Source organism: Ursus americanus, chromosome 7, assembly GCF_024610735.1.
Source record: "Ursus americanus isolate L20-20 chromosome 7, mUrsAme1.1.p, whole genome shotgun sequence".
Lineage (NCBI taxonomy): Eukaryota > Metazoa > Chordata > Mammalia > Carnivora > Ursidae > Ursus > Ursus americanus.
In genome coordinates, this window is record NC_142133.1 from 10442911 (window position 1) to 10470848 (window position 27938).

Consider the following 27938-nt stretch of genomic DNA (forward strand, 5'->3'; position numbering starts at 1 on the left):
ACACAGGAGCATGTTAAGAAAATCTTTACTTATTTTAAATTAGAACACACACATCATTGAATATTAAAAGTTTTTCCCTGGGAAAATTATGTCCCACAGATGGCTTAGCGGTATTGTCTCTGCCTCTACCGTCCCTTGAGAAACTTCAGTAGTAGTGAAGAATGGTACGGATGTTCAAATGTACATAAAGTGGTTTTTTTTCTAGGCTAGGTTATACCGTAATACTTCAAAACACAATTTATAATCCTATGCCAGTGAATACTTGGGGACATCTTCAAACACACACCTCACTGCCTTCAGCACTGTGCTATAAACAGGTAGTCAGTCTGACACTAGAGCTCTGTTACCAGTATTCATCTCACACTAACAGAATTCTCATAGTGGGGAAAAAAAAGATATTTTCACGTGGACGTTCCATGTTCTTCAGGAAAACTAGCTAAAATCCAATTACTGCTATCAGGGAGTCATGGTGTCTCTGCAACAACTCAGAGGAGTACCAAGCCAAGCCCAAACAGTCGGCCCTGACTGCCCCATCAGGAAACGTATGCATCATACGATTTTTCTAGGACAAACTAGCCCAAGACTGATGTACAAAAATGCTAACGCTAACTTGTGCTGGCACACGAGGTATGACACCGAAGCTGAGGACTTACGGACAGCAGCTACGCTAGCATGGACGCCTAACAGAGCTCGCTGGTGGATGTCTGTTTTCTTTATTGGTAGTTCAGAATTGTGCTGATTACAGTGGACTCCCAGGACTATACAAGCAGTAAATAGCAGCCGGCTATGCTTTACACCATGGTTTCACACAAAGCAGAGATCAGAGTGCCTAATTTTCTATTTTAAAAAATTCCTAAGGGCATATGGCAGAATGCTGGGGAAAAAAAAATCACTGTGGGAAGGGATATGCATAAATAAGTATTTCTTACATCAAAAAAGTCCCAAGAATCACAAAATCTGCAGAAGCTTCGTTAATCAAATACTGCAGTACTGATTTAATCAGTATAAAATTGAAAGAGCTTTAGATCTGTAATAAAAATCCAAATTTGGGTTAGGGCAAACTTTAAAACAGCAGCCAGTAGAGAAGGGTTGGGAAAGGAGGGGGCAGGTGAACAGGCACGTTGGAACTGTGGGGACATGTAATCGACCACTGTCAAACCAGTGTAAGTTTCTTGGTTTCTCATGGAAAACATTTTATACACCTATTTTTTTCCTTCCATACTTAAGTTCATCAGTGTCCAGATACATCCGTTCCATTTTTGTCTGGTTTTTCTTGGTGATTTTACAACATAATATTGCATTTATTCCAATTCCTGCCCCATGTGGAAAAATTAGATGATTTCAAATACTTTCTTCAGCTCCACAATAAGCTGCCAATCGCTCTTCTGCATCTCATCTCTGAACCAGTCTTTGAGGGCATCGATGGACTGCCGGCTGATCTGCAAGCCCGAGGCACAAACAGGGTCAACAACAGTGTAACAACCACATGCCCCCCCCCCCCCAAGCACATGGGCCATGCCTGTCATCGGCTACTGCTCATTAAAGAGAAACCTTAGCCAAAATACAAGTGCAGTGCTTGTCCGCCTTTTAAGAGTAGCAGAATCTCTGCAGGTCCCGGCGGGCACCCTCTGTGAGGAGGCCCCTTCCTCAACAAAGACAAGGCCGTATCACAGATGTGTCTTAAGGAAGAATCCAGTCCTCTCAGACTGTGAAAGTTCAAACTTCCAGCCCTCAGAGCTACCGCGTAAAGGTAACCAGACCCCCCCCCTTTCTTAAAATGGGCCACTTCTAGGAGACACTTACCTTACTGACAAGAATGTCTGTAGCTTCAAAATGTCTTCCATACATTTTGGGAGATTCACCAGGGATAGGTTCTATTTTGACACAGACTTCTTGTCCTTTTTTTGCAACATCCACTTGTTTATGGTTTATTTCAATACTTGTTACTATTCCAATGTCAACAAACTGTGAAATAGGAAGTACAGCGTAAGCAGAGGAACCCTGCCAGTCACACGCACCGCAAATGCACAGCGGCAATAAAAGCTGGAGCCAAAGAGCCAGCTGAAAAGCCTTGGCTTGGTGACCCTTCTTCACTCGTCACAGTGTCATTTTCTCATTGGGAAGCTAGGGAATGACATCACCACATCCCCTCTGCCCTTCACGAGATGGCCTGTGAAGGAGGTCACTCGTCGGCTTTAGACAACTTGGAAAGGGCCCTGTCAATCCAGTGTGGCTTACTATTTCTGCTCTGCTCTTGCACACGACATAGTAAGAGGGAGTGGCAGGCACAAACCTTCTCAATCAGAAATGAGCTTCGAGTGGTCAGAATGGTGAGCGAGGGGATTAAGTCAGGATGGCACCCAGGGACGCATGATGTGGGGCCCTGGAAGCCGAGGTTAGAGGATGAGAACGGTGGGCAACCTGAGCTCAGTTACAGTGCAGGAGAAAACCACCCCGCGGCCTGCCCTGTCAAGAGCTACGGGAGAGTAAGAGTGAAAACGAGGAGTGCTTGGTGTGGCCAAAGCCACACCGGATAACTGCGGCAAGCAAAAGTCCCATCTCAGTCCAATGAAATGGTACAAAAGCAACAACTCCTAGAAGCACCAAGTCCTAGTGCTCAGATGACTTCTAAGTGCCATTTCCCACTAAAGGAACCAAGTCTGGGGCAGGGAAAGTCCTACATGAGCCTGGAGCATCTTCCTGCACCAGAAAGGAAGAAAATGCTCCAGGTGCTGAAGTAACCAGCTCAAATGGGCTCCCACTGATCAGAATGGATGCTGGTAATGGAATATAACATCAAATTTTTTTAAAAGGGAGTGTGTATAAGTTAATGAAAAGTTCACGGGGGAGGAAGGTTCTTTACAAAAGTATGGGGGGCGGATCACAATGTTACCAACATTGTGAAACTGCCTTAGGCAAGGACTACCAATTATAAATCTATCGGGATAAAGGCTGTTGAAACAATATTTACAGGTACTCAAAAGTGCCCCAGAGATTACATAGTAATTATAAAGGGAGAAAGATGTGTTTCTAACAGCACTGCTGAGCCAACAGCACCTTCCCCAGGACACGAACATGGCATCCCCACAGTAAGAAAGCCTGTGCGATGGGGCAGGAGGCAGCTGGGAGCACCTGTGCATACAGTATCCGTTTCAATAACTATAACTTCCATCTAGTGAGGAGGAAACAATCAGACAAATCCAAGTTGAGAAATAATCTGCAAAACAACTGGACTCTCCAGAAAGGATGGGGCCTGGTCCTATTTGGACTAAAACCCATAATAACCAAATGCAATGCACCGTGAAGGAATCCTGGACCAGGGCAGCAGATGGCACTATGAAGGACACGTGGGAAGTTGGGGAAATGTGAATGAGAACCATAAATCAGAGAACATTAACTGTTAATTTTTCTTAGGTAGATGCTAATCTCGAGGAAAGGAATATGGGTGGTCATTATTTTATTCTTTAAACTTCTCCCCAGGCTTGAAACTTCAAAAAAAATTTTTAAAAGGGTAATATTTCCAAGTACCTTGCCCCTTTCATTTGCTGAAGCACCGATCCACCCCTGGTACTAAGAATCCACACTAGCGCTCCTTACTACGGTATAAATCACAGAAGGTGACAAGCTCTGCTTGTCGTCACCACTCCTGGACTCCCCATTTTATTCCTTTAAGAGACCACACTTGTTTTGAAAGTACAACCCAAACTTACATTTTTGCTAGGGACGCACATGGGTGTCCCCTGTTTCACCTGACCTGCTTCCACAGTCACTCCCATCACTATTGGGTCTCGAGAATTAAAAATATACTGGGGGAGGATTTTCATCTTGCAGGGAAATACTGCTATGTGCCTAAAAGGAAAAAAGAAAACCCAAAAATTTTGAAGCTGACAAAACCACTTAAACATTAAAGAAACAAATACAAGTGAGTAAGGCTTCTCCTGTTGGATAAAAGCAGCACTCCCCAGGCGGGGCCGGAAGAGCAGGATGGACGCCGTGGACAGCCCTCCGTGGTGTCTGCTCCGGGCCAGGCCACCTGCCCGGAGTGCTTCATCCGCTCACCCTCCTCTTCCCCTCCCTCCATCCACGCTGTTATTCCCAAGTCTTAAAGAAGCCACATCACAGGGGCACTGAGCCCTGCCCCTAAATTTAGATGGAGCTTGGAACCTTGATGGGACCCAGAGTCAGGCACACGGGCAGTCTACTCTAGGGACCACACAGGCATCGAACCACAGCCACCTTCTCCGTACCACGTTCCCAAATCAGGTGATCCAAAAGGCTACTACTCTGCTTATAGAGCATGTGCTTCAAGTGTTTTCACAGTGTCTAGCAGTCTTCTGTAACTACGTCTTTTCACTTCGGGTTTCATGAATTTAAGCGAGCATATCCCAATCTAAATTCTAATACTCACCTGGCAATTCTACTTTAAATACGTACCCCAATTTGAGCCATCACTCCCTACAGTCTGAGCCATCCTCATGTCTTGCCTGGAACACTGGGAGCCTGAGAAGACTCCTCGCTGCCTCCCTAAGATCCTCCCCAGGGCCTACAGAGTGCCACCAACTTTTCTGACCCCATCTCCTCCTGCTCTCTGTCAGATCCAACGTGGCTGCCTCCCAGTGCTGCCCTTCTGCCCGGACAACTCCCCGTGTGTCCGGCCAGCTCACCTCGTTCCCTCTAGATCTCTACTTGAACGGGAGCCCTGCAGAGCTGAGCTGCGGCCCCGGACCATACTGCTTGTCACGGCTCTCCTCCTGATTTAGGCCTTCCCTGCTCTGCCCTGCTTTGAAGCCCTTACCCTACTTCTCCTGTGTTCACTGCTTGTCTGGCCTGAGCTCCAAGAGGAGGGGGAACCTGGTCAGGGTCACTGCTGACTCGTCTAGGCCCTGCAGTGATGCCACCTACACAGGGCAAGCTGTGAGGTCAGCGGGAGGAGCAAGCTCCCCATGGAACACCTCGCCTCATTTCAGTTCCGCACCGTGCCCATTCTCACTTTGGTCCCTCCCTCCCATGTAATCGCAGATAAGAAACTCCAGCAAGAGGATGTTAGCAACTCCTCGCCAATTAATGAGACCCAGCAATTTTAAAATTAAAAACCGAAAGGCTACAGAGGATTTGTTAACACACTGCTGGAATGCCCCAGATGGACAGAATTTATGGTTTTTAATACATTACTTCAGGATGCAGCCTCTCCTGGATGAGCAAATGCCATGCTTCTACTGTCCACACACCTTTCTGGTACAGGTATCCCCCACATGTCTAAAGTTCGCCTGACGCCACCTTCCTTTTTAAAAAAGACCTACGTTAGTACCTGCTTTCCCTAACCAAAAGAGGAGGATTTTGCTCTTATGAAAAGAAGCGAAAAGCAAAAATGTTTAGCATTTGTTTTGCAGTGAGCCATTAAGAGGCAGCAGGCACCCCAAGCAGAGTGGCCCCGCCAAGCTTCTCCCCAGGGACCACACTCAGCATGTCGGTGTCACGCCGCCAGAGCTGTGAGCTGTGTCTGTGAGCATCTGGGCTTCGCCCTGATTTATCGTGTTTATTGTTTGGGCCTGGGAGTGCTCCAAAACTTTCTCATATAAATTAATGGTAATTGCTGCTTCACGTTATGACATTTCGGCTAACAGAAGGTTTCCCAGGAGCGCTTCACTTTCAGGACAGCGGGAGAAAGCTGTATTTGGTAATTCTCAATGAACTTCATTACCAAACACCCAAAGTAAGTAAAATCACCAACTTACTTAAATTCTTCTTGTTTCTGTTTCTTGTAGTCTTGTCTATATTTCGTAAAGGCATCAAATAAATGATAAATAATTTCTGCACTAAAAATTCGAACTCCTAAACTATCAGCCATTTCTTGTGCATCCCGTTCAATTCTCACGTCAAAGGCCAAAATTACTGCATACCTGAAAGGTTCAAACACAATAAAGATCATTCGGTGAAACGTCATGAAGGACAGGCAATAGGAAAGCCTGCACAGCAGAAGAAAAACTACTTACTGGGGATCATGTTCCAGCATCACTGAAGCCTTCATAACATCTTTTTTATGGACCGGACCAATGTTAATTCCTGCATACTGTAGAAAAGGAGTTTCTGAGCTTAACTGCCTGTGCTTCAGGTAAAAGAAACAGCACCACAAACCATGACTATCTGTACTCTTGTGGAGTCGGACAGGATTACTTACGGGCACTTCTGAGGTTTTTAGAAATTCAAGTAGAGCTTCCAAAGATCCCAGTGTAGATGCCTGGACATAGACTCCTTTTTCTTCCAACTTGATAGCATTTAGCGTCTGCTTTAACTCATGGATCAACTCGTCCTTGAAAAGAAATTACATTTGACCAGGTTGTAAATACATCTCTATCAGCAATGGCCTAGACTTAAACTGTGTTTCTCTTTTTAATTAAGTATTCATATGAAAATATGAAGCCAAGGCAGAGAAAGCCTAAGGCGCAGCAGAACTTGTGCAGGAAAGGAGGAGGAGATTCGGGGGCCGAATTCGAGCTGTGTCCCACACTTCACCTTTGTCTTATATTTACTAATGCTGAAACCTGTTTAACCTCTGCTGTACTTGGCAAATGGCTGCTCAGATGGCTGAGCAGAATGAAACGAGAAGAATCTTTTCAAAATTAAAAGGATTACATCAATGTAACGTATGATGGTAGCCCACAGGGTCTGCTTGACTGCCTTCACTGAAAGGCCCTAACCTCGGCGTCCTTTTCCTCTGCCACTGCTGCTTTAGAGATGAAGAGATTTCCCCCAGGAATAAGCAGGACAGCCATGTCCAAGCCGTGAAGGATGCAGTTGGGACTGGCCAAAGAGGGATGCCTGCCTTCTTCTCACTGGCCCTCAGGTGGCCAATTCCCTGATGGCGGTGACCTGGTACCGTCTGAGGAGTAACAGTAGACCCAGGATACAAGATGAGCCAATGTGCTCGGAAGAGTGCCCTCCTCTCTTTGGCAAGTGAGTATGCAAACTCAGAGTTTGCTTTTGGGAAACTATGCTGGACTCCAGTGGGCATCTGCTCCTAAGACAGGCACACAAGCTTTAAAAAGGACTCCTACTTCTTGTAAGATTTTCTTGAGTTCTGTCTGCATATTCAGTTATCTAAAAACATGAACAAAAACTTCTGGGCTTTTGATTCATTTTTTACTTAAATAAAATGTGTATTTTAGAATTCTAGTGTATATAAATATTACTTACGCTAATTCAGAGGACTGTGCAAACTGAAGTAATGTAAAAGCATGATCTGTTTGCTATGAGCCACCAGGTAAGGCTTCACAAAGACAGAGGGGCCCACTTCATTCATCACTACAGCTCGGGAGGAAACAAAAATTTTAAGTAACTTACTTTAAGAACTGGGATTTCATCTTCTTTATAAGCTACCAGGAGAGGCAGACCAGCCAATGTCTTCTCTAGGTCTTTTCCAAGAATCTTGACCCCCTGAGCTGCTTCTACTTCTTTATGCTTTTCATACTGGTTCTGTAGAGATCAGAGGATTTGTTCCACATTTACTTGAAAAGTGGTTAGGAGTAGGAGATGATGTGAGACACAGTATTTTCATGACCGTGGGGTAGGAAGAGTTTTCTTAAAGTAGACACAAAAATCAATAAACACAAAAGACTGATAATTTCAACATTAAAATTAAACACTTGTTTCTTAAGATACCAAAGAAAAAGTAAACAGGCAAGTCACAGAGTAGAAGATGCTGCGATGGGTATGAGCCACTAACAGACCCATCTCCTGACTGGACAGACCACTCCCATGACTAATCCAGACAGAGTGCTGGACACAGGGACAGTTCACAAAGGAGTGAACTTCAGTGGCTAATCAACATACAAAAGAATGGCCAACCATATTTCTATCAGGCAAGTACCAAATGAAACAACAATGAGCTACCACATGGGAAAATTTAAAAATCTGACAGCATCAAAGAGCTAAAAGACGTGAAATAATGAAAATACTTCATTATTTCATAAATATTTCATAAATAAAATATTTCTAAATATACTGCAGGTGCAAGTGTAACTTGTTGGACTCACTGTGAACAACAGTGTGGCCTTATTCAGTAAAACTGGAGCTGAGCATAAGTGAGGACTCGGCAAGTCACTCCTAGGCACATACCTGCAGAAACTTGCACAACTGCACCAAGAGATAATACAAAATTGTTCAAAGCAACAGCACTGTTGCTAATACCAAAAATTTAAAAGCTGGAGATACCCTATGCTTGCCATCAACAAGAGAACAGATAAATAAACCATGATATATTCCTGCCATAGAATATCACACAAGAAAAATGCACTACAGGTATATGCAACAACATGGGTAAATCTCGAGCTTTTTCTTTATTTCTTTTTAATTTAAAAGAAGCCAGATACAATCAATGGAAATGAGAATGACTCCATTTATATGAAGTCCATATATATTTTTTAGGGGCATACACTCAGGTATTATAACTATTTTTTTAAAAAGGATATTAGTTACTATCATAAAAATGGAAGCACGGTTAACTTTTAGGAAGGTGTGGGGGTGGCTAACATCCATGAGAGACATACAGGCTTCTGGGGTTTCAACAGTTTGCTTCCTAAAAATTTGTTGAACTTTTCCTCCATGTTTTGTGTAGTTTTCTGTATTTGTTTTATTTCATAATCAAAAATGTTAATAAAAAACTAGTTAGCAGTGTAGAACCAAAACAATACACTTCAGTTCTCATGGACACCCTCGATGATAAATAAGAATCCGCACGCATCTCCATTCTGACAGATGATCCCTTCTGCATGAAGACATCTAACAGGGGATGAGGAGCGAACGCATATTAAGCCAAGCAGCTCTCGGAGTGAAGAAGTGACCTCAACAGAACTCATACACACTGTACATACATGTCCCATGTGTCAACACTTACCACCTAGGCTTACCTTCACCCGTAATTCCTTCATTGGAGGAGGTAATAGGAGGCCTCGAATCTGAGTTACAATGGGCCCTTCTACTCCAGGAACAATAATTGTATCTCCTTCCTTCAAACGCCCATTGATCAGTATCACATCTATAGTGGTGCCCATTCCTGGGAGAGCCTTAACCTGAGAGACATTAGTATATAAAGGGAGTCAGAGAGACGCTACACTATGTTGACTGAATCTAACAGCAGAAGACATCCACACCCAAGAACTCAACTGTTAAAGGCAAAAAGGAAAATCAACTTAATTACCTCCATAACCTGTGCTCTTAGCTCCTCACAGTGTGCAAGTCTCTTGCTCAACATCGTTTGAGTTAACTCGACAAGAAGGTAGATCAGGCTTCCCATGCCATCACCAGTATGCGCAGAGGTAGGTACCAAGGACACAAAAGTACGGGGATCCTTATTCTCATAAAACAAAGCTGCATTTAAACCCTAGAGACATAAAAAGCAAAATCATTCCATGGGGCGCCTGGGTGGCACAGCAGTTAAGCGTCTGCCTTCGGCTCAGGGCGTGATCCCAGCGTTATGGGATCGAGCCCCACATCAGGCTCCTCCGCTATGAGCCTGCTTCTTCCTCTCCCACTCCCCTGCTTCTGTTCCCTCTCTCGCTGGCTGTCTCTATCTCTGTTGAATAAATAAATAAAATCTGTTAAAAAAAAAAATCATTCCAAAAGGCCAAGCTGTGGAAGGAAGTATGCAGGACAGCATGACTGATTACATGACAGATAAGCAAATGGCTTATCCTCAAAACTCCTCAAAAACACTCAAGAGATCATACATATCCTGTAGGTATTAGTTGTATCACAGAAAAGTGGTTTCTTTCCAACTTTTTTTTTTTTTTAGATTCGTTTATTTTAGGGGTGGGGGGGCAGAGGGAGAGAGAACCCCAAGCAGACTCCCCACTGAGCACAGAGCCTGACACAAGGCTCCATCTCACGACCCTGAGATCATAACCTGAGCCGAAATCAAGAGTTAGACACTAACCGACTGAGCCACCCAGGTGCGCCTCCAAGTCAACTTTATTTTTTAAATTTAAACATTCAGACTACAAAGACAGATCTTTGAAATATTAGCTAATTTAAAAAGAAAAAAGGGATAAGGGGAAAGAATGGAGCACACTACTTGCCATCAATAAGGGAACAGAACCAGCATTAGTGAAACTGCTGGCTTCATTATAAGGACAACAGAACAAAAGGAAGAAATATTCTATGACAGAGACTCGTCATTGAGAAGGGAAAGCTTTCTTACCTGCTGTGCAAATTCCACAATGATAGCCTTTGCGCGCTCCTCAAATTCATCTTTCGTGTTCTTTTTCTGCTTCTTTAAAGTGGCAGCTACGTCGGAGTCAGGGCTCTTTTTCCAATCATACAACCTATCGATCTGGACAAAACTTTCATAAGAAACATCCTTAAAACATTCACAACACTCAGGAATTTAATTTAGGTTAAAGCTCCTAAAAGTTCCTAATGCATATTATATACATTTAGGAGAGTGTGAATTACTCAAATATTTTATTATACCAAAAAGCCTGTAGAACCCGCTTAACTGCACCCCCTCTTAAATCAGAAACTTCTGAAGTAACACGCAGCCCATCAGCCTCCAAACCGGTTCAGGAAAGGCTGTCATTTGTTTGCAAAAGATGGTATCTTAGAATTATCTTAGGACTATTAGTGTATTTTGTTGGAACTCCAAAATGGTTTTGTTTAGTCATCAGAAATAAGAATTACAGCAAGTATCATCACCAGGAAAATTGTACACCAAAAAAATAGAAAATAAAAAAAATTACATCGTGTCTCAGAGAACAGCCCATTTTAATTTATTGCTCAAATTAGATTTACTCTGTTGAGTAAATCATGTATTTTCCTTCTCTTTTCAAAAGTGGGATAAATGGGTATAGAGAGGAAAAACTATTTAGTAGTAAAAACAAACAAGCAAAATCTGTTTCCTTAGTCTAGGGCTACAATATAAAGAGGTTGCCCGAATCTGAATGCTACAAAGGAGAAAAATTAGTAGAAACAGACCCAGACATGACAAAGATGTTATAATTAGTATATGATGAGGTCCTTAAAATAGTTATTATGAATATATGTGACTTCCAAGGAAAAACATGAAACTTGTAGAACTAAAAAAACAAAGACTATGAAATAAAAATTCACTAGATAAGCTTAACAGTAAATTATATATTACAAAAGAAAAGACTGGAAGCCTTGAAGATGTTGCAATAAAAACTATCCCAATGGAAGCATACAAAAAAAGCATGAAAGAAAACCTTAGTCACTTATGAAAAGTATCTTAATAACCAAAAATTTTTTTAAATTGATGAATATATGAATTCAAAGATCGAAGAAAATCAAGCCAAAGTAGGATAAACATCAGCTATTACATAATCTCAATGATGAACCCTTAAAAGTTCTTTATTAAAAGCAATCAAAGAAAAAGGAAGACACATTACAACAGGGAAACCAAGGACAACTAGAGAAAAAAGCCATAAAGCAATGACAATAAAGGAAAAAAATATTTTTTAAACCTAGAATTTTATATCAAGTAAAAATATTCAGAAAATAATTTGATCTAAATGATAATAAAAAAAAGCACAACGTACCTAAGCAGTGTTGTTTTTTTAAGATTTTATTTATTCTAGAGAGAGCGATCGAGCACAAGTGGAGGGAGGAGCAGAGGGAAAGGGACAAGCAGACTCTGCGCTGAGCACACAGCCAGACTTGGGCCTCAATCCAACAACCCTGAGAGCACAGCATGAGCCAAAATCAAGTCAGACACTCAACCAGCTGAACCACCTAGGTGCCCCAAGCAGGGCTTTTAACAGTGTGCTAAACATACCCTTAAATACTTCTATGAGACAAGAAAAAGTATCTGAAATCAACAATCTAAAATTCCATCTTAAGTTAGAAAAAGTAGACATGAAAACCAAAGCAGAAAGAAGGAAATGAAATTAACACTGGAAATCAATGAGCTATAAAACAAACAGTAGAGAATATCAATAAAAAAGCCAGTTCTCTGAAACACAAATTTCTATAGTAATTAAAGAAAAATAAAAAACTGAAATAACGTGTACCTGTTTAAAAGAAGAGATTCTAAGCAGATGTGGCTTCCTGGTGAATTCTACCAAACACATAAAGAAATATCATTTCTATACAAACTCTTTCAGAAAATAAAGGAGGATATACTTATTAATTAATCTTACAAGGCAACATTACTCTGATACCAAAACTAGACAAAAGATGTTATAGGAAAGGAAAACTATATAGCAAAATCGCTCATGAACACAGACACAAAAATCATCGACAAAAACTTACCAAATCGAATCTGGCAATATATGAAAGAGATAAAATACATCATGACCAAGTAGGGTTTATTCTTGTAATGTAAGGTTGGTTAACATTTAAAAATTCAACAGTAATCAACAAATAGTGCTGAAACAACTGAACATCCACATGCAAAAAAGCTGAATCCAGACACAATACAGGCCCACCATGTTGCAAAAATTAACTCGGAATAATCACAGACCTAAATGTAACATACTAAACTCTAAAACTCCTAGAAGAAAACAGGAGAAAATGTGATGACCTTGGCTGTGGTGAGGACTGTTCAGATACCACATCAAGGCAAGATCTATGAAAGAAAGAATCTAATAAGCTGAACTTCATTAAAATTAAAAACTTCTATGAAATACAGAGTGAGTCTAGAGAGTGAAATAAGAAGCCAGACTGGGAGAAAACTTGTGCAAAAGACATCTGATGATGAACTTGTATCCAAAACATATTAAGAACTCCTAAAATTCAAAAATTGGCCGAATTAAAAATGGCCCAATGAATTTGACACCTCAGAAACGGCAAATAAGCACGTGAAAAGATGTTCCATATCTTAGAGAACATCTTAAGAATACACACATTAAAACAACGAAATACTACCTCATACCTATTAGAATGGCCAAAATCCAGAACACAATACCAAATGCTGGTCAAGATGCAGAGCAACAAGAATTCTCATTCACTGCTGGTGCAAACTTACAACCACTTGAGAAGAGTTTGGCCGTTTCTTCCAAAACTAAACACTGTTACCATACAATCCACCATCACACTCCTTGGTATTCACCCAGAGGAGAAAAAGACTATCTCCACACACAAACCTGCACGTGGAGGTTGACAGAAGCTTCACTCGTAACTGCCAAACTTGCGAGCAACCAAGATGCCTTCCAATGGATGAATGAATAAACCGTAGTGCATCCAGACAATGGAGTTATTAAACAAAATGAATACTGAGCTACGAGTAAAAAATGAGCCATGAAGCCATGAAAACAGATGGAGGAAACTTTAATTCCTATTTTTAAGTGAAAGAAGGTGATCTGATAAAGCTTACTATAGAATACTGTATAATTCCAACTATATGACACTCTGGAAAAGGCAAACTATGTAGACAGTAAAAAGATCAGGGACTTTTTTGCTAGGAATTGAGAGGTGGGGGAACAAACGAGCACAGCAAAAATATTTTCAAGGCAGTGAAAATACTCTACGGTACCAAAATGATGGATACACGTCCAAACGTTTGTCCAAATCCACAGAATGTACAACACCAAGAAGTAAGCCATGGACTTTGGGTGACGGTAAGTCAACGTAAGTTCATCAGTTATAACAAATACACCACTCTGGTGTGAGAGGGAAGGTGCTGATAATGGCGGAGACTGCATGGGGGAGACAGGGGTATGTGGGAAATCTCTGTACCTTCCCTTCAGTATTGCTGTAAATCTTAAATGGCTCTAAAAAAGAAAAAAAATAAAGTCTTAATGAAAAGTAAAGTCCCCTCAAAATATCAACATTAGTTCATCTTACAGAATAAAGAGGAAAAGCCACATAAGTATTTCAAGAGATGTGGAACAGCCGTCTGATAGAAATCAACAACTCCTGACTTAAAAAACAAACAACCACAAATAATGCTTTAAGCAACCTATGACCGCCACCATATGTGACGGTGAAAGACCAACTACTTCCCCTAAGATGGGGCAGAAAGCAAGGCGTCTGTCCTTACTTTTATTCAACATTGTTCTAGAACATCTAGTCAGTGTAGCAAGGAAGAAGAAAATTTACAGAGCACACTCGTGAAAGTAAAACAGCTGTGTGAAGATAGTATAATCAGGTAGATGGAAAATCCCACATGATCTATAACATAAGCTACTAGGCCTACTAAGTTAATTTAATGAGACCACAAGATTAAAAATGAATACATAAAAATCAACTATATGTCTTTATGAAATTAAAATTAGAAATCTGAATTTTTAAAATGTTTACAATAGCACCCAAACCATGAAGTACTATGGATAAATTTAGAAAAATATGTCTAACACACGGACAGTGAAACTACAAAATATCACTAAGAGAAAATAAAGAACTAAGTAAACGTAGAGATATCATGTTCACTTATCAGAAGACTCAATTTTGGTAAAATGTCAACTCTTACAGAATTTACCTACAGATTAAATACAATTACAATAAAAATTCCAGAAGGCTTTTTGTAAAAACTAAAGAGGCAGATTCTAAACTTTATATGAAAATTCAAGGACCCTAAAATAACCAAAACAGTTTTGAGAAACAAAAAGTTAAAGAAATGACCACCACCTGCTTTCAAGACATTACTATAAAACTATAATAATCAAGAAAGGGTAGTAGAGGCCTAAGGATAGATATACAGGTCAATGGAAGAAAAGATAGATACCAAAAAGGGACATACATATATACATGGCTTAATTAATTTTCAACAAAGACTCAAAAGTAATTCAATGGAGAACTCCTGGTTCAAGATGGCAAGATACGGGAAGACACTGAACCAACTCACCCCCTCCGCGGACACACCGGCTCTACAGCTGTTCAGAGCACTGGTCTGGAAGAGGAACTAAGAGCTGACTAAACAGCTCTGCACAACAAAGACCTCACAGAGAATGGCAAGAGAGAGGAAGACACAAACAAAGAGAAACCCCTTTCCCAGCATGGCAAACTGCTGTCCACACGGACAGTGCTGACGGACTGTGAGCAGATTAGTCCGCCCTGGGGTACAGAAAAAAAGCTGCGGTTTGAAAGGACAACTAGAACGTAAAGAAACCAGTTCTAGAACCCTGCCTAACAGCAGATGAACTGCTGAAACTCTCTCCAGGTACTGTCAAGAGGAGCTTGTACCTCAGTTCACATTCCCCTCCTCTCTGAGCACAAACAGGGGCAAGGTCCAGGCACTCTGGCTGGCCTACCACCTCAGTGAGCCCTGAGTCCCTAGCCCACACCAGCCCAAGCCATCCCATCAGGGTGGCTCCAGTGTGATGCCTAACAGGACGTGCCTGCCAGCCCTCACTACAGGTCCAGCTGTCTCGTCAAGGTGACACAAACACAAAGCACCCTAGAACATTCCAGGCCCACACCACTACGGCTCCAGACAACTTGCTGCACAGAGTGCCCCAGGCACCCCCAGCCTGCACCCACCTTGGTTCCAGCTGCCTTGCCAGGATACCCCTGCCCACACCCACGTTGGCTTCACCCCCACCAGGGCGCCCCCACATGGAGAGCCTCAGGACCCCTAGCTTGCATCTACTTCAGGTTCAGCTGTACTCCCAGCGTGCCTTCAGTATAGGACCGCCCCAGCCTGTGCCCATTCAGTTTCAGCTGTCCCATCGGAGTGCTCCCTGCAAGGAGACCCCTTAAGTCCCCTGGCTTATCCTCACTTCAGCTCTGTGATGCTAGGGTGCCCTCTGCAAAGACAGCCCCCAGAAACACCCAGCTTGAACCTATTTCAGTTCTGATTATCATACGAGGGTGGACCCAGCATGGAGTGTGCCAAGACCCACACCCACAAACAGCACAGCTCCAGCCAGCCACCCAAACTCACCAAGCACATTCTACACAGGAACCCATAAACAACATCACTCCCTCTCGTTAAGGAGAAACAGCTGTTCCACCTAATTCATATAAATAGAGGAAGAAATCAAAATGAAGAATATACTCCAAACAAAAGACCAAGACAAAACCTCACATAAAGAATTAAATGCAATGGAGGCAAGCAATATGCCTGATAAAAAGTTCAAAGTAACAGTAAGGAAGATGCTCACTGCACTGGAGAGAACCACAAATGAACTCAGGGAGAACTTCAAGAAACACATAGAAAACATAAGAAAGAACCAACCAGAGCTGAAGAATACAATAACTGAAAGGAAAAATATATGAGAGGTACTCAACAGATTTAAGGGTGCATAAGAAGGGATCAGTGATCTAGAAAACAGGGAAATGGAAAGCACCAAAGCTGAACAGAAAAAAAAAAGAATTAAAAAATGAGGATAGATTAAGGGAACTCTTAGATAACATCAAGCAAAGAAACATTCTCTTTATAAAGGTCCCATAAGGAGAAAACAGAGAGAAAGGGGCAGAAAACTTATTTCAGGAAGTAATAGCTGAAAACTTCCTTAGCTTGGGAAGGAAACAGATGTCCAGGTTCGGGAAGCCCAGAAAGCTCCAAACAAGATGAACCCAAGGAGGTCCGTATCATGAGACATAGTTAAAATACCAAAGATGAAAGATAAAGAGGGAATTTTAAAAGCAGCAAAAGCAGCAACTAGTTATATGCAAAGGAAACCTTATAAGGCTACTATCAGCTGATTTTTCAGCAGAAACGTGCAAGCCACAAAGGAGTGGAAAAATACTACAACCATATACACTATACCCAGCAAGGTTATTCAGAATTGAAGGACAGAGCAAGAGTTTCCCAAACAAAAGTTAAAAGAGTTCTTCACCACTTACACCAGCCTTACAAGAAGTATCAGAGACTGCTGTAAGTGAAAAAGGCCATAAAAGAACAAAATTATGAAAGGAAAAGGACTCACAAAATAAAAAGATGCAAAACATAATATATATTTAAAGCGTGGAGGAGGTAAATAAAAATGACGTTTTTTTAGACTATGTTCAAAGGTGAGTGACCACCAAATTAATATACACTGCTATATACTCTGGATGTTACAAATGAACCTCGTGGTAAGAGACACACAAAAGAAATCCAATGATGACACTAAAGAAAACCGTTAATCACAAAAAAGAGAGCAAGAGAAGAAAGGAAAAGAGAACTACAAAAACAACCAGAAGGTAATTGACAAAATGGAAATAAGTACATACCTATTAATAATTACTTTAAATTTTAATGGTCTGAGTGCACCATTCAAAAAAACAAAGGGTGACAGAATGGTTAAGAAAATAGAACCCATTTATATGCTGCCTACAAGAAACTCACTTCAGCCCTAAACACACACACAATGAAACAGAAGGGACAGAAAAAGCTATTCGATGGGAACAAAAGTGGAAAGAAAAAAAAAAGCCACGCAGCAATGCTTGTATCAGACAAAAGAGATTTTAAAACAAAGACGATTACAAGAGACAAAGAAAGGCACTACATACTAATAAAGAAATCAATCCGACAAAAAGATCCACAACTGTATTTAGTACCTAAAGCTGGAGCACCTAAAGACATAAGCAATTATTAACAAACATAAAGGGAGAAACTGCAAGTAATACAAGAACAATAGGTGGCTTTAATACCCCCTTTACCTCTCTGGATAGATTGTCCAGGTACGAAATAAAGGAAGAGTGTAATCAAATGACACATCCAACCAAACGGACTTAACGGACACGTCAAGTATATCCTGTGCAGCAACAAAGGAATACATGCTTTTCAAGTGCACATGAACACTTTTCAGGGAAGATCACGTCAGGCCACGAAACAAGTTGCAATAAACTTAAGATTGAAATCATATCAATCCTTCCCAACCAAAACAGTAATAAAAATATAAATCAATTCCAAGAGAAAAACTGGAAAAAAAAAACGTGTGAAGGCTGAACAACATGGTAGGGAAAAACCATGAGGTCAATGAAGAACTCAAATGAAAATGAAAACACAACAGTCCAAAATCTTTGTGATACGCGAAAGCAGTAATAAGAGGAAAATTCACAGCAACACAGGCCTATCTCAAGAAAGAACAATCTCAAACAATCTAACCTTACACGTAAAGGAACTGGGGAAAAACAACAACAACAAAACCCCAAAGTTAGTAGAAAGAAAGAAATGACAAACATTAGAGCAGAAATAAATGAGACTATAAAAACAATAAAGAAGATCAATGAAACCAAGAGCTCATTCTTTGCAAAGAAACAAAATTAATAAACCTTTAGCCAGACTCATTGAGAAAAAAAGGAGGACAAAATCAGAAACAGAAGTAACTGAAACCACAGAAGTAACCAACACCACAGAAATAACAAAGGACTAGGAGTCTGTTACAAAAAAATTGTATTGCAGGGGCATGGCTCAGTCAGTTAAGCATCTCAGGTCACGATCCCACCTCAGGCTCCCTGCTCAGTCCCTCCCCATTTGTACGCTCTGTCTTTTGCTCGCTCTCACTCTCTCAAATAAATGAAATTTAAAATACATATATGCCAACAACTTTGACAACTTAAAAGAAATGAATAAATAAATCATTAGAAACATACAACCTTCCAAAACAAAATCAGGAGGAAACAGAAAAGCCAAACAGACCAATTAATTACCAGTAACACAATTGAACCAATAATCAAAACAGTCCCAACAAACAAAAGTCTAGGACTTTTGAAGCCAAATGGCTTCACAGGTGAATTCTACCCAACACTTAAAGAAAAGTTCATATCTATTCCTCTCCAACTATTCCAAAAAACAGAAGAGGAAGGAAAATTTCCAAATACATTCGACAATGCAAGTTATTAGCCCAATTCCAAAACAAGACAAAGACACTATAAAAAAAGCTGCAGGCCACTGTCTCTGATGAACACAGATGCAAAAATCCTCAACAAAACATTAGCAAACCAAATTCACCAATACACTGAAAACTATCAGTCCCCACAACCAAGTGGGATTTATTCCAGGGATGCAAAGTTGGTTCAATACTCACAATCAATCAAGGAGATACACCACATTAACAAAATGAAGGACGAAGTCCTAAGATCATCTCAATAGATTCAGAACATGCATCTGACAAAAACCAATATCCGTTCATGGATACAAACTCAACAAAGTGGGTTTAGAGGGAACGTACCTCACATAATAAAGGCCATGTATGACAAACCCACAGCTAACACCATACTCAATGGTGAAAAACTGAGAGCTTTTCCTCTAAGACTGAACAGGGCAAGAATGTCAAATCTTGTCACTTTTATTCAATATAACATAGGAAGTCCCAACAGTAGTAATCAGACAAGAAATAAAAGGCATCCAAAATGGTAAGAGAGAGGTAAAACCATCACTGTCAGTGCATGACAGAATAATGTATATAGAAACTCCTAAAAGACTACCAAAAAATTATTAGAATGCATGCATTCAGTGAAGTTGGAGGATACAAAACTAACATACAAAAATCTCTTACATTTCTATACACTAATAATGAAGTAGGAGAAAGGCAAGTTAAGAAAACCATCCCGTTTTACAGTTGTACCAGAAAGAATAAAATCCCTAGGAACAAATTTAATCCAAATGGTAAAAAAAACCTGTACTCTGAAAACTCTAAAACACTGATAAATGGCAGATGACACAAACAAATGGAAAGATATACTGTTAAGATGTCCATTCTACCCAAAGCAATTTACAGATTCAATGCAATCCCTACCAAAATACCAATAGCAATTTTCACAAAACTACAGCAAATAATCCTAAAATTTGTATAGAATCAGAAAAGACCCCAAATAGCTAAAGAATTCTTGAGAAAAAGAACGAAGCTGGAGTTATCACAATCCCAGATTTCAAGCTATAGTACAAAACTATAGTAATAAAAACAGAGTGGTACTGGCACAAAAATAGACACAGTTCAATGGAACAGAACAGAGAGCCCAGAAATAAACCAATGCTTAAATGGTCAATCTATTACAAAGGTGAAAGGAATATACAATGGGGAAAAGACAATCTTTTCAATAAATGGTGCTGGGAAACATGGACAGCTACACGTAAAAGAATAAAACCAGGGGCGCCTGGGTGGCGCAGTCGTTAAGCGTCTGCCTTCAGCTCAGGGCGTGATCCCAGCATTCTGGGATCGAGCCCCACATCAGGCTCCTCCGCTGGAAGCCTGCTTCTTCCTCTCCCACTCCCCCTGCTTGTGTTCCCTCTCTCGCTGGCTGTTTCTCTCTGTCAAATTAATAAATAAAATCTTTAAAAAAATAAAAAAGAATAAAACCAAACCACTTTCTAACACCATACACAAAATAAACTCAAAATGCATTAAAGACATAAATGTAAGACCTGAAACCATAAAACTAGAAGAGAACATAGGCAGTAATTTCTCTGACATTGGCTATAGCAATATCAATCATTCTATAGATGTCTCCTAAGGCAAGCTGAACAAAAATAAAAATAAATTATTAGGACTACACCAAAATAAAAACCTTTTGTAAAGTGAGGGAAACCATCAACAAAACAAAAACGCAACCTACTGAATGAGAGAAGATATTTGCAAGGACACATCCAATAAAGAGTTAATATCAAACATATATAAAGAACATATACAATGCAACATGCCAAAACACAAATAACCCAAATAAAACAACGGGCAGAGAACCTAAATAGACATTTTTCCAAAGACATACAGATGGCCAACAAACACACGAAAAGATGCTCAACATCACTAATCATCAGGGAAACAAAACCACAATGAAATATCACCACCTTATGACAGGGTCAGAGTGGCTAGTATCAAAAAGACAATAAATAACAAATGTTGCTGAGGAGATGTAGCAAAGGGAATCCTCACGTAAACGTAAATTGGTGCAACCAATCAATGTGGAAAACAGTATGGTGATTCCTCAAAAAACCACAAATAGAAATACCATTATGATCCAGTAATCCCACTACTGGGTAATTACCTAAAAAAAGCAAAAACACTAATTCAAAGAGACAGACGCACACCTATGTTTATTGCATCATTTATTTACAATAGCCAAGCTATGAAAGCAACGTAAGTGATCACTGATAGTTAAATGGATAAAGACGTGGAGTTTACACATACATACATATACACATACACATACACCCCGGAGTATTACTCGGTCATAAAAATGAATGAGATCCTGTTATTTACAACATGGACAGACCCAGAGGATATTACACTGAGTGAAATAAGCATGATAGAGAAAGACAAATACCATATGATTTCACTAATATGTGAAATCTAAAAAGAAAAAAACAAAATAAAGCAAAAACAAGCAAACAAGTAGAAACAGACCCATAAACAGAACAAAGTGGTGGTTACCAGAGGCAGGGAAGTGGGTGGGGGGTCATGGATGAAATGGGTGAAGGGGAGGAGGACATGTAGGATTCCAGTTATAGAATGTATAAATCACAAGAATAAAAGGTACAGCATACTGTAATAGCACTGTATAGCGACAGATGATAGCTACATCCGTGAGCACAGCATAATGTATACAGTTCAATCACTATGTGGTACACCTGAAACTAATGTAACATTGTGTCAACTGTATAGCATTATAAAAAAGAAATCAATAAATTAAGTACAATCTTTTCAACAAAAAGGTTTTGAACCGGATTTTCATGTGGAAAAAAGTGAACTTTTTTTTTTATATATATAAAGATTTTTTATTTTTATTTATTTGACAGAGAGCGAGCCAGTGAGAGAGGGAACACAAGCAGGGGGAGTGGGAGAGGAAGAAGCAGGCTCTCAGTGGAGCAGGGAGCCCAATACGGGGCTCGATCCCAGGACTCTGGGATCACACCCTGAGCCTAAGGCAGACGCTTAATGACTGAGCCACCCAGGCGCCCCAAAAGTGAACCTTGATCCTTAACTTATACTATGCATAAAAATTAACTAAAAATACCACCTATCTAAATGTTAAATATCTAGAAACACTGAAAAAAATTTTCAGAACCTTGGGGTGGTTAAAAATTACTTATAGAGAACATAAGAAACACAAGTTATAAAAAAAATTTCTCATACATTGGACTTCACCAAAATTAGAAATTTCTGCTCTTCAAAATACATCAAGAAAATGAACAACCAAGTCCTTGACTACAAGAACATACAAGCAATAAACATAACTGATAAAAGACTTCAATCAACAATAAAGAACTCTTAAAATTCAACAGTAAGACAATAGTCCAATAAAAGATGAGCAAAAATTTAAAAATAGTTACTTAAAGAGATACATGGCAAGTAAATATATGAAAAGATTTTTGATGCCACTAGTCATCATAGAAATGCAAATTAAACAATAATCTAGTACTGCACACTTACTTGCAACATTTGTTTAGTAAGTAGAACAAATGTCGGCAAGAATGTGCAGAAGTGAAATCTTAGGGGTGCCTGGGTGGCGCAGTCGTTAAGCGTCTGCCTTCAGCTCAGGGCGTGATCCCGGCGTTATGGGATCGAGCCCCACATTAGGCTCCTCCGCTATGAGCCTGCTTCTTCCTCTCCCACTCCCCCTGCTTGTGTTCCCTCTCTCGCTGGCTGTCTCTATCTCTGTCAAATAAATAAATAAAATCTTTAAAAAAAAAAAAAAAGAAAAAAGAACTGAAATCTTAAAATATAAAATGGTACAAACTCTTTGGGAAAATGTCATTTTCTCATTAAGTGGAACACATACATACAACTTGACCCAGCAGTTTTCTTCTTAAATATTTATTCAAAGTAAATCAAAAGAAATTTCAACCCAAAGATGTGTGAGATGTTGACAGCTGCTTTGTTAATAACTTCAAGTGGAATCAATCCAAATATTCCTCAGTGTGTAAATGGACGAAGTGTGGTATTAATCAGATAATGAAATACCACTCATCAATGAAAAGGAATAACCAACGGTATATGCAAAACATGGATAAACGTAAAATAACAAGAGTAGTGGAAAATGCCAGACTCAAAAGATTAAACACTGTATAATTCCATTAATATGAAATTATAAAACACACAAAACTATAGTGACAGATCAGTGTTTGGGTTGAAAAAGGGAGTAGGCTTACTTTAAAAGAACTTGAGTGAGCATTCGGGAATATGGAGATGGTCTATATTCTGACGGTGATGGTTACATGTGTGTATATATTTATCAAAATACATTTAGCATAAGTACATACTGTTATATGAAAGTTATACTAGGACACATTTGTTTAATCACAAAAATTTAAGAAACATGTATTCACATTATTTCTTCAGAGGAGCTTACCTTATTGAGTGCAACAATGAAGGGACATTTTTTAGATTTCAGAAGGTTAATAGACTCAATTGTCTGGGGCTCCAAACCATGCATAATATCAACAACTAAAATGGCAATATCACAAAGAGAGCTTCCTCTGTTTCTCAGATTACTGTTGGAAAGAGGAAAAAGATGCATAAATAGAAATCTTGAAATTACTCTTTTACTTAAAGAAACAAATGTTTCTTCGTAAAACCTAAATGAAAAAAACAAAATGAAGCACATGCCTTAGAATTTTAAGTGCCATTAGCCCTTAACTTGCCAAATGCTTATCTGACAAAGTGAACTAACATCAGCTGGAGTAAGTTAGTTCCAGAAATTACTCCAGCATTTCTGCGAACTGTATTGGCCAAGTTTTTGCACTAAGGAATACAGCCAACAGGCAACAGGATAAATTCCACCTATCGTGCGTTTGATAGGGTGCGTTTGATAGGAAAAAGACCAAGTACGTATTAGGACTTGGTCTTTCAAAGTAGAAAAGATCTCTATAAAAAACAAGTATCCAAATAAATTACTACTTACTTATTCAGTAAGGCACAGATGATGACTGGTAGTTACAGGGACTATAGATCTTAAAATACTACCCCAATGTTGACTAATCAAGACTTTCTCACTCAATGCACTTTTAGATTTAATGTTTTCTAGCAGTTTGTTTGATGCCAAATAACGCAAGTTGCTCTTACCTGAAAGACTCATGCCCCGGAGTATCAATAATGAGCATTCCTGGAATTCTTACGTTCTCTCTATCGAACTAGAAAAGGTGGGGAAAAGTAGAGAGCTTAAGGAAGCCAACACAATGAAAGTTTCTTTATAAAAACAATTATTGGGCCATGAAAACTACAGAATATCACCACTGGTTTTACAACAGTCAGGGGGTCAACCAGCAAAGCACATAAGCCAATATTTTCATTAATCAAAAGGAGTTTGCAGGGGAAAAAATGAAATGAGAAAACATCCTCTTTGTTAAAGTCATAAAACCACGGTGTACTCTAATTTTGAGCAGATTACCAGTAAGTAACAAATGATAGCAGTCGTCTGAGAGTGATTATCTATAAAAAGGTAACTTGCAAGAAGAGGCTCTGACTACTTGAAAAATGTATCTGGTCCAACTGTAAAGCAATTCTATTCTAAACCTTGAAAAATATCCCAAAGTATGTTTTAAAGCAAATTTACTACACCAACCTAAAATATTAAAGAAAGACTGCTTTATTTAAATAACATCATAAACACTTGACTTTCTGGACAAAAGTTCTTCAATGAATGGGAAAAAATTACAACATGCCTGATATGGACATTCTCTTCTACCCTAAATAGTGGCACTGACCAACAAATCTCTCTCTCACACACACACGATTTTTTTTTACTTGTTTATACTTTTTGTCAATCTTCAAGTGATTTTTCAAAATCTTATCTCCTGATCTAGGTCAAAATGATTCAAAGGTAAAACATATTTGCATTCTGGTGATCTTAAATCAACATCCACTGAGCACCAAAATTATTTCCACTTCAGTGTCTGGAATACAAACAATTATAATTGTCATATAAAAGTTTCAAGTTCTGGCAACTGGTGAAATGAGCTATTATAAAATCCCCAATGACTAACACACAGAAATACCAGATAAATTACAACTTCAAGATAAATTTTAAATTATGAATTTGAAAAACTGTAATTCAAGAAAACTGTCCTAAAATAAAGATTTTAAATTACATACTGAAATGGAACTGGAAAATTTCCACATAACTGGAAAAGTGACCCAGAAAAATCAACCCCAAGATGCAGAAGGGCCACATTACTTATGAAAGGATGAAAACCAGCTTATGATCAAACTTGAAAGGCAATATTTTATGTGGGAAGAAAGGAGAGTAACTTTTAAGATATTTAAGGAAAGAAAATGTGAATCAAGGATTTTATATGTAGCCAACTAACTTTCTAGGGTGAAGGCCACAAAGTAGGTAGGCAATATTCAAAAACTCAAAGATTATTATTCCTCTTATTGCTTCCTTAGAAACCTACCAGAAAACAAGCTTCATAAAACACAATCTCAACCCAAAAAACCCCCCCCACAAACTGGAGACAAACTCACAGACCCCTTCTATATACAGAACTAAGACCAAATAAAGAATAAAGGGAGATACTAGCATATAATAATTTATGCTCTGTGTGTCACGTATCAGTTTTGTTACTTCTTAGTTCCAAATTTACCTTTTTTACCTGCTCTGTGTTAACAGAACTAGGGAATTTTTACAAGGCTCAGTTCCAAGACTGGAGCAGAGTATGTATAAGATGAGCCTAAAACATCCTGCTACATCAGACCACAAAGACGCAACCAAAGACTACTAAACCTGAATTAAAAAGACTCAGGAGTCAATTACTGGACGAAAATGAGACTATCTTACCACTAGAATAAATGAACTAAAACACAGTAAATATGTTTAAATCCGTGCATTTAAGGTAAAACAAAACCAAAGCACTCTTTATAAACATGGACAATGGGCTTGGAATAACAACATTTTGCAACCTCTAACACGTTAAAAGGTAAAGATTATTTTAAAAGTTCCTCCTGAGTAGAAGAGTGTCTCGATTGCAAAGGGACCTAATACAGGTCTCCTGAGGTAAGGGCCAAAGTTCTATCTCCTAATATAGGTGACACAAAAGTGTTTGCTTTATAATGATTCATTAAACTTTACCTTAATCTTATGTGATTTTCTTTATTTATTTTGAATAAACTGAATATCTCCAAAGTAGAAAATATTAGGGTGATAAAGAAAACACCATCAACATGATAGAAGAAAAAGAGGCTGGAGGAGGAAACAGTTTTTCAACATGGAATTCTACAGTAAAAGTGTTAAAACACGCAGGGGAACAATATACTCTAACTTCAAAATAGTAATTGCCTTCGGGAGCAAGAGGAAAGGAAATGAAAAATGAGGGATCCTATAACATCTAATGTTTTCTTTAAAAAAAAAAATCTGAAGTAAAATAGAACTAAGTGGCACAAGTGTTGATTACGAATAGTGAGCATGTTGATCTTTATACTACTCTTTTCTGTATCTGAAATAATTTATACCTTAATTTTTGTCAGAGATTAAAACACACCAACTACAGTGTACTTACATTTTTAATCATCTTAGTCTGTTCGTTAATAGCTTCCAAGGGAACATTGGTGGCCCCAATCTGTTGCGTAATGCCACCTGCTTCACCATCTTGTACATGTGTGTGACGAAGCTAGGATGAGACAGCAGATTCAGATTTGTATTTCAAAATATAAAAAGAAGCAAAAGTAATAAGAAAGTAGCAACCTATTTAATGTAACAGAACTGATTATCTGTGCTATGGTTTCTATTAGCTTTTTATAAGGTATCATTCACTTACTTAAAAAGTTTAATCAATGCTAACAATATTTTCTTACTTTATCTAGAATTTTTGTCTTCCCTGTGTCCACATGTCCAAGTACACAAATAACAGGAGCTCTTAGCTTTTCTGTATTTACATTTTTACTATGTTCGAGTCGCCGTTTCTAGGAATAAAAAAAAAAAAAATCACAAAATTATTATTTCAAACCCTATCACTATTGTTCTTCAAATTACGTTGCCTTAGCAAGAGAATGCCACAATCTTCATCCAAGTTCTTTGTTAACTACATGTAAGTGCATTTTACAACAAACCTTTACATAACAGTACCCTCGGACAAAGAGAAACCTGTTAAATTTCAGGACAACCCTGTTAAATATCAGTAAAAAGTGTGTGAAGTTTTGGCTTCAACTTTCTGAACACTTTTGTACATTGCTTATTTAATAGAATACAAGTGATCTTGTATTCCATCCAGTACACATACAGTACATCCTCTAGCTTATGTGGGGTTTATATAAAAGGAGATATACTCCTGCATTCAAACAATCTCATTAGAACTTCAAAACTATAGCATATTTTAAAGCAATTTATTTTTAAACTTTATCCAGTGTACAAACACTATAAAACCTTTCAGTTGAGAGACGGTTTATTTAATCTCCAGCCTAAGACGTCCAATGACATTTCCTACCTTAATACCACTCATTAGGCATGAGAACCACGTCCTTGCATCAAAATGCATTTCTCTTGTAGCATTTACCTAGACACTTCAGCTTTCTAAGAACCAAACAAAAACACACATGCCAGCAGCTCTTTGAAATGCCAACTTTTCAAGTACAGTAAAGCTGGCATTCAAATGAGAGAAGACTTTCATCAAAATTCTGAAGTAATTTACAAAACCATTTTTGTAAAAATTCCATCTAAAAACCATTTTTGTAAAAATTCTTTACTTTCATTTCTACCACTAGACACTGGATCTTTCTATAGAAAATGGAATGAAAAAACATTTTGGAATGTCAAGTCAGATGTGAGTATTTACTAACAAGGAGTAGTACACAAGAGCTTTATACCCAAACGCAAACATCACGACCTTAGTTAGGATTTGATATGGTTGAAAATTGCCTTTTTCTCCCACACTTGCTGTAGCATTAAAATCTTATGAAGGGCAATGCAGTACAGACTTTAACTCAAATTCTATCTGTAAGTATTTGTCCTGAAGCAGTGACATAAGCATAGAGAAATGCATGTGTACAACAGTGTTTGCTCATTGCCGTATTGTCTGTAACACCAAAAATTAGTAACGACTTAATCATCTGTAGCTGGAGATTTCTTAATATTTCCTCAATCCCAGGGCTGAAATCTATCTGGTTGCATAGAATCACTTAGACCCCTAT

The 27938-nt window shown here is 39.0% G+C and overlaps 1 protein-coding gene across 2 annotated transcripts in view; it reads right to left on the minus strand.

Moving 5' to 3' along the window:
• Positions 1-967: 967 nt before the first annotated feature.
• The window catches only part of EIF5B (eukaryotic translation initiation factor 5B), an 86272-nt gene continuing 59301 nt past the window's right edge, over positions 968-27938 (minus strand). For both annotated transcript variants that reach the window (XM_045771660.2, XM_045771659.2), the window contains exons 11-24: positions 26607-26714; positions 26312-26422; positions 23880-23947; positions 23167-23308; positions 10196-10327; positions 9197-9379; positions 8907-9068; positions 7342-7473; positions 6179-6310; positions 5994-6070; positions 5736-5900; positions 3711-3849; positions 1804-1965; positions 968-1439 (exon numbers count right to left, since the gene is read on the minus strand). In XM_045771660.2, coding sequence (XP_045627616.1) covers positions 1332-1439; positions 1804-1965; positions 3711-3849; positions 5736-5900; positions 5994-6070; positions 6179-6310; positions 7342-7473; positions 8907-9068; positions 9197-9379; positions 10196-10327; positions 23167-23308; positions 23880-23947; positions 26312-26422; positions 26607-26714 — 1821 coding nt within the window. In that variant the 3' untranslated portion in view covers positions 968-1331. The remainder of the gene's footprint in view (positions 1440-1803; positions 1966-3710; positions 3850-5735; positions 5901-5993; positions 6071-6178; positions 6311-7341; positions 7474-8906; positions 9069-9196; positions 9380-10195; positions 10328-23166; positions 23309-23879; positions 23948-26311; positions 26423-26606; positions 26715-27938) is intronic.